The sequence below is a fragment of the Pholcus phalangioides genome, unplaced genomic scaffold, assembly GCF_987345545.1.
Source record: "Pholcus phalangioides strain wild (caught in Gottingen) unplaced genomic scaffold, Ppha-v1.0 ptg000015l_1, whole genome shotgun sequence".
NCBI lineage: Eukaryota > Metazoa > Arthropoda > Arachnida > Araneae > Pholcidae > Pholcus > Pholcus phalangioides.
Genome location: NW_028301608.1, coordinates 2607850 through 2622551, shown reverse-complemented (window position 1 = coordinate 2622551; position 14702 = coordinate 2607850). Strand labels below are relative to the sequence as shown.

The window sequence follows — 14702 nt, the reverse complement described above, 5'->3', positions numbered from 1 at the left end:
GGAAATGTCTAGAACCAGAATTTCATTTCAATCTCTTGACATTCATTTTGTACACAAGTTCAACTGTATAAATACTTATACCTGCAAGAGAGATAACTGCAAATATGTATGATTAAATCTTTCTTACACATCTCCGGATACGATACTTTTTTGAGAAATAGATCTGATAGGAAAGGGGGTGGAGTGTTGATATACGTGAAATCATGTTTGAAGGCTAGAGAGTGTAACGTGCAGAGAAGTGATATTGAAACCATATGGGTTGAACTTGAGAACAAAAGACGTCATAAGCTTATTGTTGGGGTTTGTTACAATCCACCGAATAGGGATCAAAACTACATAACCAAACTGCATGATGAAATTTCCTACATGTGTAAGCGAAAGAGGGTTCTCATACTAGGGGATTTCAATTACCCGGGTATTGATTGGGAGAACCTTTCATCTGGAAATCAGTATGAAAGAGACTTTCTTAAGTTGGTGCTCGAAAATTTTTTGTATCAGCATGTATCAGAAGCCACTAGGGGTACTGCTATTTTGGATTAAGTTCTTACTAGTTCTGAGGATCTAGTTGAACATGTTTCGGTGGGGGAAGAGTTTTCTTCCAGTGATCATCGTATCGTCAGTTTTCACTGTAACTTTTCCTCGGGTAAGGTTGATAACAAAAGACTGGTTCCTTGTTTTCGGAGAACTAACTTTGATGTTTTGCGAAGAAGGTTAGCGGAAGTTTTCAAAGACCGGTTGGAATCAGTAGGGGTGGTAAGTCAATGGGAAGAATTTAGTACGAAGCTGTCCTCTGTTTTGCACGACGTCATACACTTTGTTCGAAAAAAGCGTGTTTGTACATCACACCCTCTATGGTTCACGGATAGCGTGCGGAACCTTTATCTTGAAAAGAAAAGAGCATTCAGAGAGTATAAAAGTGGACGAGGTGACCTATCATTGTTTACTGATAAAAGAAGACTGTTGAAGAAAGCGATAAGGGATAGTAAAAAGCAAGTTGAATCTAGGTTGGCAGATAACATTGGCTCTGACCGAAAATCATTTTTTCGATACGTCAATAATGGATGTAAGGGGACAGTTGGCCCCCTCTCGATAGGAGGCTCTAAGGTAGAGAGCAATGTAGGCACGTGTAGTGCTTTCAATGACTTTTTCGCGTCGGTTTTTAATGGAGATAATGATATTCGATATACGGGTGTTGCATGGGGTAATAAAACGCTCAACGATATTCAAGTGGAAGACGTGGGGGTCCTAAATCTTCTAAGAAATGTATGTGCAAGCAAAGCACCAGGACCAGATGATATCTATCCCAGGGTTCTCAGGGAAGGTGCTAATGAATTGTTGGGGCCAGTCGCACAGATATACAGGAGTAGTGTTGCTGAGGGTATCGTCCCGAGAGATTGGAAACTGGCTAACGTTGTTCCGATATTTAAGAAGGGTAGTAGAGAAGTGGTGTCTAATTATCGTCCAGTGAGTTTGACGAGCTCCCTCTCGAAAATTTTGGAAATTATCATCAAAAGGCAGTTTGTGAAGTGGATAGACGAGAATAATGTATTGTCGGATAATCAGCATGGGTTCAGGAAGGGGAAGTCATGTGTAACTAACCTCCTTTGCTTCTATGATTACGTGACTAAGGCTTTGGGTAAGAGCAAAAATGTCAACGTTGTTTACCTTGATTTCCAGAAGGCATTCGATCGGGTCCAACATGGCAAACTCTTGAAGCGTTTACACGAGATTGGAATAGGGGGCAACTTGCTGAATTGGATAGAATCGTGGCCAAGAGATAGGTCGCAACGAGTTATGGTGAACGGGGAATTCTCTGGTTGGACAGACGTCACAAGTGGAGTTCCTCAGGGAAGTGTCCTTGGCCCCATACTTTTTCACTTTTTATCGACAAACTCGATCAGGGTATCGATGGAATTACTAGCAAATTCGCAGATGATGTGAAGCTAATGGGGGTAATCGGAAATGAAAGCGATAGGGAGTTGCTCCAGACCAACTTAAACAAGATTGCAGCATGGGCAAATGAATGGAGCATGACGTTTAGCGTAGATAAGTGCATGGTCGCTCATTTTGGTTCGAACAACCCACGGTTCTCTTACGAGTTGAATGGTGTCACTATCCTGGATGCAACTAGAGTCACCGATTTGGGAATTCTCATTGATGAGCGACTTAAGTTTTCTGAACATTGTTCAGCGGTTGTCAAAAAAACGAATAGAATGCTTGGTCTCATTTTCAAAAAGGTCTCTTCGCGTTCTCCTAAAGTCATTCTTCCGCTTTTTCGAGGCTTAGTTCGTCCTGGAATGGAGTATGCTGTAAGGTTTTGGAGACCATACCTACAGAGGGACATAGACCTGGTTGAAGGGGTGCAGAGAAGAGCTACGCGTGTCCTTATTGGCACACAGGGCTTGAGTTATGAAGAAAGACTTCATTTTTTGAATATGTTTACATTGGATGAACGCAGGTGTCGAGGAGATATGATCGAAGTGTTCAAAATTTTCAATGGGATGGATAGGATGGACCATGAACTTTTAGTACACCGCCAATCGACTGCTTTTACAAGGGGACACCAGTATCGATTGGTGAGGGACAATGCAAGGTTATGGTGTCGCAGGGAATTTTTCTCTAATAATCTTGTTAATAAATAGCTTACCCCCGGAGGTAGTAAATTGTAACACAATTGACACGTTTAAAAAGAAATACGATAAACATGTTGGGGTAAATCGAGAAGCTATCCATTCTTAGAATAAGACAACCATAAGTATTCTTTATGGGCATTGTATAATATTTTATCATGTGTATATATTGTTTGTAATTTGTGTTAATTGCATTTTTAATTGGGTTGCTGTATTTTTGAAACATATGACAACCATATTTTTATGGGCATCTTTTTATCAGCCACCTCGTTGGGCATTTTGCCTGTTGTGGCGTTTTATTTGTATTTGTATTTAAAGAAGAGACCTATTGTATGGAATTTGAAATTACAGTGGAACCTCTTGATAACAGACACCATAGGACTGCAATTTTTATTCGCCAATGGGGAGTGTCTGTTATCATATTCTCTTCAAACCTGAATCAGAACTGACTATTTAAAAAAAATTGATATGTTCATTGCATGTCAAAATGTCCTTTAAAAAGAATTTTTTTAAAAATTAATTTGGGTTGATATCTTTACTAAGGCTGAGATCACACGGTAAAAGTTTGATAAAATCCCTTTCATGAAACTTGAAAAATCCAACCAATAAAGCTCATAGGTTACATTCGAGCAAATGCAACATTATTGGTTAAATTTTAAAGTGTAATTCCAGCCTAAGACATTTTAGTGAAGTGTGCCTCAGGTCCTAAGTTAAAACCATTTGAAGTAATTTAAAACCAATAAAAATGAGGTGCACATATTGTACTTCTAGAGTGAAGAATATATAGCAAAATACGAGGGACAGTTACTTAAGCGGATACAGGCTCCTTGCATAGGAGAAAGGGGATGGTGTGTGTAGTGGAAGGGGCAATGTTCACACCTCTGCCAATAATACAATTCTTCTACTGAAGGGAGGGGGGGGGGGGCAATCGCCCCTATTGTCATATCCCTATATCCGCTTATATATGGGCAGAGGTCCAGACTTCCAAAGTTATGTTAACAGGTGGCGGCATTAGGTTAACGGGGAGTGTCTATGGGGAAGTTCCACTTGTATGAATATAAAAACAAATGCAACACACTCAATTATCTGACAAAACTTCTACACACCAAACTGTTGCGCAAAATTAAAGGATGATTGACAAAAATATGGTATATGAAAAAAGTACTAAAAATACCCTGCAAGTACCTTGTATACATTCTTCTGTCGAACTTCTAACGAATTGGTACAGGTCGGAATGTGTGTTCCGAGTGTATGTGTGGCCCCTAACATATTTACGTTGCGAGAGTTGCACTTGTTTCACTAGTGCAGCTGAATTTTCATGTCATATAAGCATCATGTTGTAGGTCTGTCTGCTCTCTGCAGAGACTTTTACGAATGGAAGACCAGCTCGCATTGATGCCTTGAAGTTGGGAAAACCAGAGAAAACTAACTTCAGCCGACCATCACTATGTCATCAATGGGGTTCGAAACTGGATCCTCAGGATGAGAGTCCAGCACGATGACCACATGACTGCACAGCAGCGAACCAAGATATTGCTAACTTGGCCTACAACAAAGCACAGGATACAAGAAATGTTAACCCAGTCCCCAGGATATTCTCTATTTTTAGATCGGATATAAAAAACCAAACTTTTGGTGTCTCTTTATAATATAGAGTTTTGACCACATTATTTTTTTACTCCCACTGATTAACAGTTAAATTTCATTGTAACAAACTTTTTTTCCCTTATATGGACTTCTATGTGCAATCTAATAGATCTTATTGAATAATCAGACGAAAATATTTTTTCCCGTCACATTCAAAGGTAGGTTTGCTATAGCAAGGTTACACTGTACTTTATTTCAGGACTTCGAAAAAAAAAAATTAGATATACCAAACAAATATTTTAGGGGAGCCAAACATTTTTCCCCAAGAAAAATTATCAAAAACAATTTTTTGGGGCTCTTAAGGGACTTAGAGCCTGTTTTCATGCTAGTACACAGTTATAAATTATGAAAATTTTACGATGTTCTCAGACTTTATCAAAGATAGAAAATTTTAGGTGTAGCACTAATTTTTTAGTTGCCATGGCAAGCCTGGTATTTGTCAATCCCTGCTTTACTTAAACCGGTATTACACTATACAAGTTTTATAAAAAGTGCTTGTATAAAACTTGAAAAATGCAACGAATAAGCTGATGGGTTACATTCAAGCTTATCCAACCGATCAGCTCATTGGTTGTATTTTTCAAGTTTTATCAAAGCACTTTTACAGTGTAATACCGGCCTTACAATAGTATTTCTTAAAGTGTGTGTCGCCAACCTTTGCTATTGGTGTCGTGAAGAGCTAGAGGTATTGATGTTTATGTCTGTTTTTGCTTTTAAGCGTGTTTTTTATAAATGCACAGTAAACTTTTCCTGAGAGCCACAGATAAACAATAATTAGAGCAATGAAGCCACGGATGACAGAAGTTTGAGAATCACTAGTATTAACCTGTTATTTGGACGTGTTGCTCTCAAGCATATATGTAACACAAGCTTCTTATATTTTTCAAATAAAGGCATTGCATTACTTTAGCTCATTCCGGCGTTGATGTTTTTAAAGAACTAAACATTTGATTTTTACTTATGAGATGCTCATGAGGTTTCTATACAGGGTTATTCACTACCAGTGCGATAAACTTGCAGGAGAGGTGGGGGAGCACAAAGATGACTCGGAATCGCATAGCATTGTAGGGTCAGAAATGCCTCCTACATGAATAACAAATAATACTTTAATGATGAGGTTTACATTGGCAAAAGTACACATGCTACAGAAGGTGTTTGAAATTTCAACCACGAGCATTCACACAGGCTTCGCATTGGTGCCACATGGAATCCCTAGCATTCCGGTAGATTCCTAACATGTCTCGGATGTCCCCCCAGCACCTACAGAGATGTGAGTGACTAGGTCTTCAACTGATTCAATGGGGGTCTTGCACACTAATGACTTCATGTGACCCCAGCAGTAGTCGTCCAGGCATGATTGCTCCACTGATCTAGAGGCCAATCAACCCGACGATTACGCCAATCCAATAATGTTGAAATACAACGTTTAGGCATTGCCAGACATCGATGGTGTAATGATTGGGAGCCCCATCACGCTGGAACAACATTAAGCAGTGTAATGAAAATGAGGAGCATCCTCTTTTTGATTAAGTTCTGGCAGGACTTGCTGCAGGAAGATTAAGTATTTTCTACTGGCAAGACGAGGTGGTTTCCGACAATGCTGGCCCAAATATTTACAGTGAAACAGCCTTGAAATACACGTGTTTGTGTACCATGGGGTTCTCCAAAGTCCACAAATGGGCATTATGTGGATTGAAGGTTCCTTTTCTTGTAAAACTTACCTCCTCCATGAACAAAACAGACGCAGCAAATGGTATGGATTCATTTGGTTTGCTGACAGTATCCTCCATATGGTGGGTAGGGAATAATAAATACCTTATCGTTTGGCCATCGCTCAAGTACTCATAGTTGAATTTCTTTCAGCAAGATATAAGACATTCTCCTCATTGTCAGACATCCTTTGATCACTCTCGATTCATGGTAGCTCTCGCGAAACCACTATTCTCACATAACCTGTGCAGACGCACAAAGATCGTATGATGAAGATGTTGCATGCCTGTTAGGGAAACATTTCTGGTACAAGCATAGAGCAGCATGCCCATTACAGTGTGCAGCTTCATACGCAACGTGCCTGATGGATAATGTCTGAGTATTTGCCCATTCTACTACCTCAGCGACTGGATCTCAAATGCTGGTTTTCAGCAGGATCATTGTTCAGTTGAACTCCCGCACAATCCCCTCTACCACATAAAGAAGTAATTTCTGACCCTGCAATGCTATGTGATTCCGAATCGTCTTTGTGCCCCCAACCTCTCCTACAAGTTTGTCATATTAATAGTGAATCACCCTGTAATTACCAGCGTAATTGCCCAAATATAATGTCTCCCAATTTCTTGACAAGCCAAGCAAGAAAGATAATTTTCCTTGCATTTTGGAGGGAAATGCCAGGTGTACAAGAGACATATTGCTGTGCACATTCTAAAACAATGATAGAAAAATTAGCAAACAATATCATTTTTAAACAATTCAGATCTATGTAAATCATATAAATACAGTGTCCAGTGAAGTGCAATATTTCATATTCCTTTTTATTAGGCTACTGACAATAAAATATTTTGTCATATAACATTCAGATATCGCATTTGCTTAATGCAATCCCTCAAATTTTTTCTTATACTATTTCGATATTACTATGCTTGCCAATTAAAAAATGACACAATGTGTCCTCCTGGTTACCCAACATACCCATGGGGTTCCGAACTGTCCGATAATCCGGAGTTTACTGATCAAATTAAAAAAACTATACTTTTAATTCTAACAGTAATAACTATTCTGCACAAAATTTAAGTGTAAAATAATATAAATACATTTTTATCAATTGGCAAATAAAGTACGCATTCATCTCCTGGACAATAACTCTTTTTTCATCGAATATTTCCATATTTATTTTCTCTCATAGATACACAGTAGGAACTTCTTATGCAATTGTTTTTATTAAATGTATGTAACAATATGCACATATCATATATGCTTTATATACTTATATTCAAAAGTGAAAAACAAAATTATAAACGATCGAATTCAACTAAGCACGTCATTCCAAAAGTTGAGAGCATAAGTACACAAAAGCAATTATAAGTTCACATTGATAAGATGAATTCAAAAGATCTGCTACATTCGTACTTCTAATCACGAAGTAGTTTGGGGATGCAACGGAAGCACAACAGAAGGGCTAGTAGAAACTACCGCTGGATTTGAATTCACACCGAGTGAGTGGAGCGCATCAGCTGAAGCAGTTGTATTTGGAGGCATATGCATCCCATTAGATCCAAGAGTTGGATTGTTTTGAATGTACTGAAAAGAACCATTATTGGACACCTCCGATGACATTAGCTGCTTTGGAATGGCTTGGCCTGACATGGAGATTTGAGCAGCGTCTGGATGACACATACTTGCAGGGTAATTTCCCATGCCTGAGGAAACCTGAATGTTTGGATTACTTTCAGAAGGAAATGGTCTCATAGAAGCATTATATGTCTGATGGACATGATTTGTGTGGCCGACAGTTGCATAAGGGTTATACATCAATATTTGAGCTGGTATGCAGTCTTTCATAAGGTTGTGGTAGATATTCAAAGCATCTCCAAGTTCTTTACATACAGATGTCAAAGAAACATACCGCTTATCAATTCGTTCCAGTTTCTTATTTATCAGAGGAACCATCTCCAAGCAATTTTTTTCCAATTCAAACAGTTTCTCTGGCAACGGCTTATCACCTGTTGTATCAGCTTCATTTATCAAGAGAAGAACATTGTCCATTTCTGCCTCGTCTATCTCCACTTCCTTTTCAACCTCAACCACCTTCACTGTGACTTTTTCATGAAATTTAACACTTTTCTTTTCTACCTTGAGAGGAACCTCATCAGTCGCAGCATCAAGATCTGAAGTAACAAAATTTGCAGGAAAAAGTCCCTCACCCCTGTGATTTGAGCCTTTCCACCAATTCGGATCACTGTCATCAACCAGTAATATAATCTCACCAGCTTTGAATGTCAATTCATTGTCTTCAACAGCCTCAAAATCAAATATAGCTCGAACTTTCTTTGGCTCCTTAACGCTATCAATGGCTGTTAGTGATGGCACATTAGCGGCAGGATAAATAGAACTAGTAGGCTGAACTTGTAGATTGGTTTCTTTAAGGGATAATTCTATGGCTTTTGCAATGTCTTCCACTTCTTGCGTACTGGCAACTGCATCAGGATCCTCAATTTTAGACGATGTTCTACTGGATGATTTGCTCGATGAAGAAAAATCAACACCTTCTCTCTTGAGATTTTTATACATCGTAGGGATGAGGCTTAGTTGGGGATCATCTTTAAAATCTTCTTTGGCCCATTCTCGTATAAGACATTTCAGCTTGTCTACAACCTTTGGGTGACCCTTTTTTAGAATCTTCCGCATTTCTTCTTCAAATAACCTTGAACAGACTTCTAGTTTGAAGGTTTTCCCGCAGTTCTTTATGCATGCATCAAGCAGTATGAAAGCTTTCAATACAACATGTGGATCTTCGTTGTTCAACCTTTTCATGACAGCTCTCAGACAATCCTTAGATGCGGTTGGTGTGGCAACTTTGTCACATATTTCAAGAATTAGTCCCCAATCTTCAGCCGTATTTAATGGACTTGTAGCTTTTTCTATTAATCCATCAAATGGCGAACCAAAACGAAACATTTTAAACCTGAAATAAGCAATACGTTAAATATGATAGGGTAGCAGTTTTTTTTAAACCTGTTCTTTTTCAAAAATATTAGACTTTTTTAATAATGCATGATCACCAGTAACAATGTTCTAATTCAAATAAAATGTGGTGAAATAATTTAAATAATGTCTAATTTAAATGAACCCAGTTAATTTAGAGAGAGTTCTGAATATCACTGAAAATTTAATCCAAACATTCATATAAATCATGAAGAACCTGTTAACCTAACTTCACACACTGTGGTAACCAGATTCATGTGTGAAAAATATAAGAAATATACACATAGTTCAAGGTTTGACATATCACGAAAAAAATCTAAGCACCAAAAAAAAATTTTTAGGTCCAAAATTAATATTTCTTGCAACTTTCCTATGACATGATGATCCCCTTCCATTTTAGTAGGCATGCTGATATGAATTACAAAAATTTTACGTACCAATACTAATTTCTTAATCGTCATGGCAACCTGACGCCTTTGGTTTGCCAAGCCCTAACACAGTTGCACGATAAATACTGTTACTATTTGTGAAATTAACTGCAAATGTATTTGCAAGAATATTTTACTATATTTTTGCCAAGATGCATCTGTATGATACACATTCGACAAATCATTTTCTAAAATTACCTACACTGCCCTCACAGAATCTATTTACTGACCACTCATGACTTGAATTACACTACATCAAGCTGACAAAGACATTTTAAACTGAAAAAAAAAAATTAAATAGCGACACTAAGCGTTCACATCCAGATACAGTTGAATCCTGTTATAACGAACTCCAAGAGACAGGAGAAATCACTTCACTATAACAAAATTTTGTTATACAGGAATTCTAGGTTTTTGCATTGTTCCTACATAAAATTATCTGGGGGTTTAGAAAAGTATTCGTTAAAATGAAATTTTCACTATAACAGTATTTGTTAAAATGGGATTCAACTGTACGGCTTTGAATTTAGACTGAAATTTATGGTATAATAAATTTAAGGCCAGGACTACTAGGAGGCAGCAGGAGAGAATAAGTCAAGCACATTGATTTGACCCCAGTGTGTTAAATGTTGCTGTGCTAAAGCAGTTTTTGAACAGCATTCTCCTTGAATGGATTTATTATTTACTTAGATTCTAGTCTGGAAATGTCATTTTGGACTATAATGAATATTTCTTATTTAATTAATTATCTTCTTAATATTTATAAGATTTTCTTTAAAAAACCATCGTGGTTCTTCCAACAGCACTCAGCATCTGTCACTACCATAGACACAGACACAACTTAGCCAGTTTTTGAATAAGGTTATGCTTTGTGTCCTGCCAAGTCTGAACCAACCAATAGAGGTGCCAATATTTTCATTGCACAGAGAATAATAGCCTAGTCATTTCGCATATTTTAAGTCACACCAGTTGTTTATAGGTCTTTATCTGTGTTTGTGTTTTCGGCTGGTAGAATACAAGTTTTTGGTAGTTTACAAAAGTGTCTCATCCTGCCTATTCATTCAAAGGTAAGTAAAAACTAATTTTTTTGCTAGATACAGCATATCCTTTTTTTGAATCATTTTCAGATGTAAATTTTATGTTATATTTAGGTTCAATAATATTACTTGGCAATATTGCACCACAAAGCTTAGTGAAAATGGAGCAACTTTGCCAACCTAGAATTTTGTGATTTTCCCAAATTCTTGCATACTTTTACAAATAATGCATTTTTTATGTTTGTTTTAGAGATTGTTTAGCTGGCAACACAAATTAATGCCAAGTAGGGAGGCCATACATATAAAAATTATGATACTACACTACAGCCAGATTCTACAGAAGAGAATACAACTGGGAATCGATGTGGCACCAGAAGAAACCGATGGCCAATGCCGTTTTTTATTTTTTTAACGTATAAAGTTTTACTTAAGTTGCCATGTTTCCCACAGATTATGAAACTAGAGATCAAGACTAATATTTTAAGGTGGTTTTAAAGCATTTTCATACATTATTAGTTAATAAACCAGTTGAAAAAAAAAAGATGGCAAAGTTGTGTCCCTGTCTATGGTATGTCAAAAAAACTTACAGGAATAGCTTCAAATCAATGAACAATGCATACCATTTAACGTGATCACATTCGGACTCTGGATTTCAGATAACAATAACTGATAACTAGGCATATATCCAAAAACGTCAGATGGGACCAGTGTTCACCCTAATACACATTGAAATTGAATTTCTCCTTCAAATTTTGAGTGAAAATACTCCTCGAAATTTTAGGTAATATTTTTTATTAAGAGTTATTTCACTGTATTCATAAAAAATACCTCCTTTTTGTACAAAGCTACCTCTTAAAATTTTGGACAAGAGCAAAATAACTCTTCAAAATTATTTTTTGAATAACACTGAATAAGACATTTAAAGCGGATGGACATGAGACTTTTTCAAATAGGAGACCGCTTGCCACAAAGCTGGAAAACTGGAGAAAATCAACTTTTGCTGAGCACATCTGCATTGTCAACCGGGTTTGAATCTGGATCCTAGCAACGAGAGTCCAGCACAATGCCCACACGACTGCACCGCAGCGAATAAAGCACTCATATGTGCGACCGTTCCCTGTGAAAGCACAAGAGGCCCGCTATTACTCCTGATAACCTTACAAAGTGCACTGGATTCCGAGCTAAAAACATGGGTAGATTTGAATTTCACAATAAAATATTTCTGCCAGCTAAATATTGAAAAATAATTGCATTTAATACATCTTTGATAGCACAAATTCAAAACAGACACTTTTAGGCACAGTACATTTATTGGCAAGAAATCAGGACATATAGCCACCCTACCCACATTGTAATTTATTCATGACATAAGAGAAAATTACACATTAGAAGGTTCCACCACTCATTCCTCAAATTTGTCACCTGGGGCCATAGGTGTACCCAGAATTTTCTCGAGGGGAGGAAAAAGGGGTAGTTTAAAAACATAATTCTTCTGGGGGGGGGATGTACTTTTTCTCTGCAAAATAACACTATAATCTCGGCTTGACGGGGGGGGGATTCCTGCGTAAGCCACTGAGCCCCCTCCCCCCCACAATACGTTCTTGGGGTGGGTAGTTACTGGTACTATGTTCCCCACCAAGTCACCTGAAGCTCTCTAGCCATTCGTTAAGGCGGCCCTCACACTGAATTGAATTGTTCACAAAATTATTTCGATACAAGGCTAGTTTGAATGCAACTATCACTTTTGTAATCAGAGATACTTTTTATCATTGAAGGAGAAAGAATCTTGGAAGAAAAGAGAAATATTTCGTTGATCATATTAAAAAATAATTACAGTAAAATGCGTTGAGGAATAAAAATTTACCTGTTTCAAAACGATTAGAAAGTAAACACACAGGAAATAACTGTCAGCATTCAACTTATAACGTCGCTACTTCCTAGAAACAACAATGGTGACGGCGACCATTATCCATGAAACGACACAATCATGATTATACAGGGCTTTCGGCAACTAAGTGATTATCTATGATAGGAACTGAGATAGAAACAGATGGACGGACGATACCAGCTATACTTTTTTCCCAAAAAATTGAATAAAACTAATATTTCTAGCTTAATTAACTTCAATTTTTATTTTAAAATTTTGAGCTTTTAGAATTTTTTTTTAGTTTTGCTTCAGACTATATCAAAAATTGTGGGCGTGGCCATTGTTTCTGTTTTTGTTATGGGTTTCTCCATAATTATCAGCATTTGTCATCAAACATGGAGTTTTGAGTGACACGTTATTTAAACGACCTCCCGATATTTATTTATTCTTTTTTTTTTTTTGACGAGTGATGTCTCGATTTCACGAATCTATTCGCGAATTTTTAGAAGGTAAATCAGCGATTTATGATAAAAATATTTTAACTTTCGATCACAAAACATTTATTATCACTAATGTTGCTCGGTAAAGTAGCACATGCACGCAAATATGGCCCACTTATTAATAAATGAACCATTAATGAGCGAATCATTAATAAACTTCATTGTAGTTAATTCATTAATGAGAGTGTAGCTCATGTATCAAGTTAATAAAAATATGAGCACAAAGCTTTTTTATAGTACAACCATGCACTACATTGACAAATATAGCCTATATTGTTTAATTCATTGTGTTGATTATAATCATTTTCTCCTAACCAGAGGCGGATTTATGGTTTTGCCGCCTGTAGGGTGTGTTAAATCTTGTGACCTTTCTCGGCTAATTTTCTTGACCACTCATTTCCTTACATTTTTCGCCCTTGGCGATATGCCTCTGTTTCTAAGTCACTCTTTTTAACACTAGAATGATGGAAGTTGTCATTTTGGCTGCAGAGTTACTAGTGTATTTACTTACTCTGTGTAAGACATTCGATTACACAGAAACAAATGATCTCACGTCAATGAAATTTCATAAATGTTCTCATCCTCTTAAGGCTCTTGAATTCCTAAAGTATGAATATGTGGGAAGCCTTCATTTTACCATATATCACGCTTTTGACTGAGGAAATAAATAATTCCACAGTTAATAAGCAGGTTTGAAAATCTAGGTCTTGAATACCATGCACATACAAAATTGAAATTGTGGACAAAGAAAATTTCAGCCCAAAATTGTGAAATTTTGTTATTTTACTTATTGGTCTCATTGATGTTTTCAACAAAACGACTTCATTCAGTGCACAGTACGATTGGCATTGAAAAGCTGTCTCACGTATGTATTTTATATTACTTAGGATTTGATGATTATGCGCAGTTTTTTCATTCCACGCAAGAAATCTCTTCATAAATTTCATAAGCATATGCAACACTTCAAGCCTTGCCAGTAGACAGCCAAATGAAAATGAAGCCACAAATTACAAGAGCTTAAAAAATCGTAGTCAAAGCTTTTTTTTTGAAAGTAACAAAGTACTGGATTAGTTTTTGTCATAATGAGCCCTTTTGTCCGAAGTTCCAAAAAATTGGTGCATTGGTTCATCACAAAAATAACACAGAGAAAATGAATATAAAATTTTTGATAAAGAAAAATAATTTATGTAAAATTTTTCCTGTTACAATCAAAATGACCCCCACCATCATTCTAGGTAGTTTGAAATTCCCGTTGTTTTAGAGTTAATAACTCCTATGCTCACACACTCTCTAGGTCACTCACATGCTTGCACACTTCCTTAGTCACTCTTTTGATGGCTTACTGACCTGGTCCTTCATCCTCTAGCTCAGGGGGTTCTCAAACTGTGTCCTGCAGCACCCTGGTGCACCTCCAACCTTTATCAGGGGCGTCACGGAACAAAGGTTGGACAAAGATTTTTTCAAAGAGGTCCTTTGTTGAACTGCAGTGAGGAGCCACGGATAGGTAAGCATTGATTAGGGTAAGGGGTGCTGCAGCTAGAAAAAGTATGAGAATCCCCCCTGCTTCCATTTACATGCTTGTGTTACACACTAACATGCTGGCAAGCAACCCCACATCACCCTTAGAAACAACCCAGTGTCACATATTTCGCTGACATAGTCCCTCGCTCTCTGGGCAGGGCTCATTTCTAACACAAAGAAGTCCTGGAAGGAGCAGATATTAGGAGGCCCTCACGACAACAGTCAAATTTGTTTTATTGGTCAGTTAATGTATGTTTTTTGAATTTTTGGGTCCCTAAAGTTATGGGGTCCTGTGGACAGGGCTGTAACTAGGGTTGAGCAAGCGGGTCTAGTGCCCAGGTGCTGAATCAGAGGGGAGCGCCAAATTTTGCCCT

At 37.4% G+C, this 14702-nt stretch overlaps 2 protein-coding genes across 3 annotated transcripts in view; one reads left to right on the top strand and one right to left on the bottom strand.

Moving 5' to 3' along the window:
* The window catches only part of LOC149075240 (signal transducing adapter molecule 1-like), a 35460-nt gene extending 23030 nt beyond the window's left edge, over positions 1-12430 (bottom strand). The window contains exons 1-2 of one of the 2 annotated variants that reach the window (XM_089242544.1): positions 12305-12430; positions 6786-8955 (exon numbers count right to left, since the gene is read on the bottom strand). In XM_089242544.1, the coding sequence (XP_089098670.1) occupies positions 7407-8948 (1542 nt within the window). In that variant the 5' untranslated portion in view covers positions 8949-8955; positions 12305-12430 and the 3' untranslated portion in view covers positions 6786-7406. Of the gene's footprint in view, positions 1-6785; positions 8956-12304 lie in introns of those variants that run through there. The other variant, XM_089242545.1, reaches the window with a different exon arrangement.
* A 231-nt stretch (positions 12431-12661) lies between these two features.
* Positions 12662-14702, top strand: part of LOC149075239 (src kinase-associated phosphoprotein 2-A-like) — a 36791-nt gene continuing 34750 nt past the window's right edge. Inside the window, exon 1 of the mRNA XM_089242543.1 lies at positions 12662-12816. Within this exon, the coding sequence (XP_089098669.1) occupies positions 12777-12816 (40 nt within the window). The 5' untranslated portion in view covers positions 12662-12776. The remainder of the gene's footprint in view (positions 12817-14702) is intronic.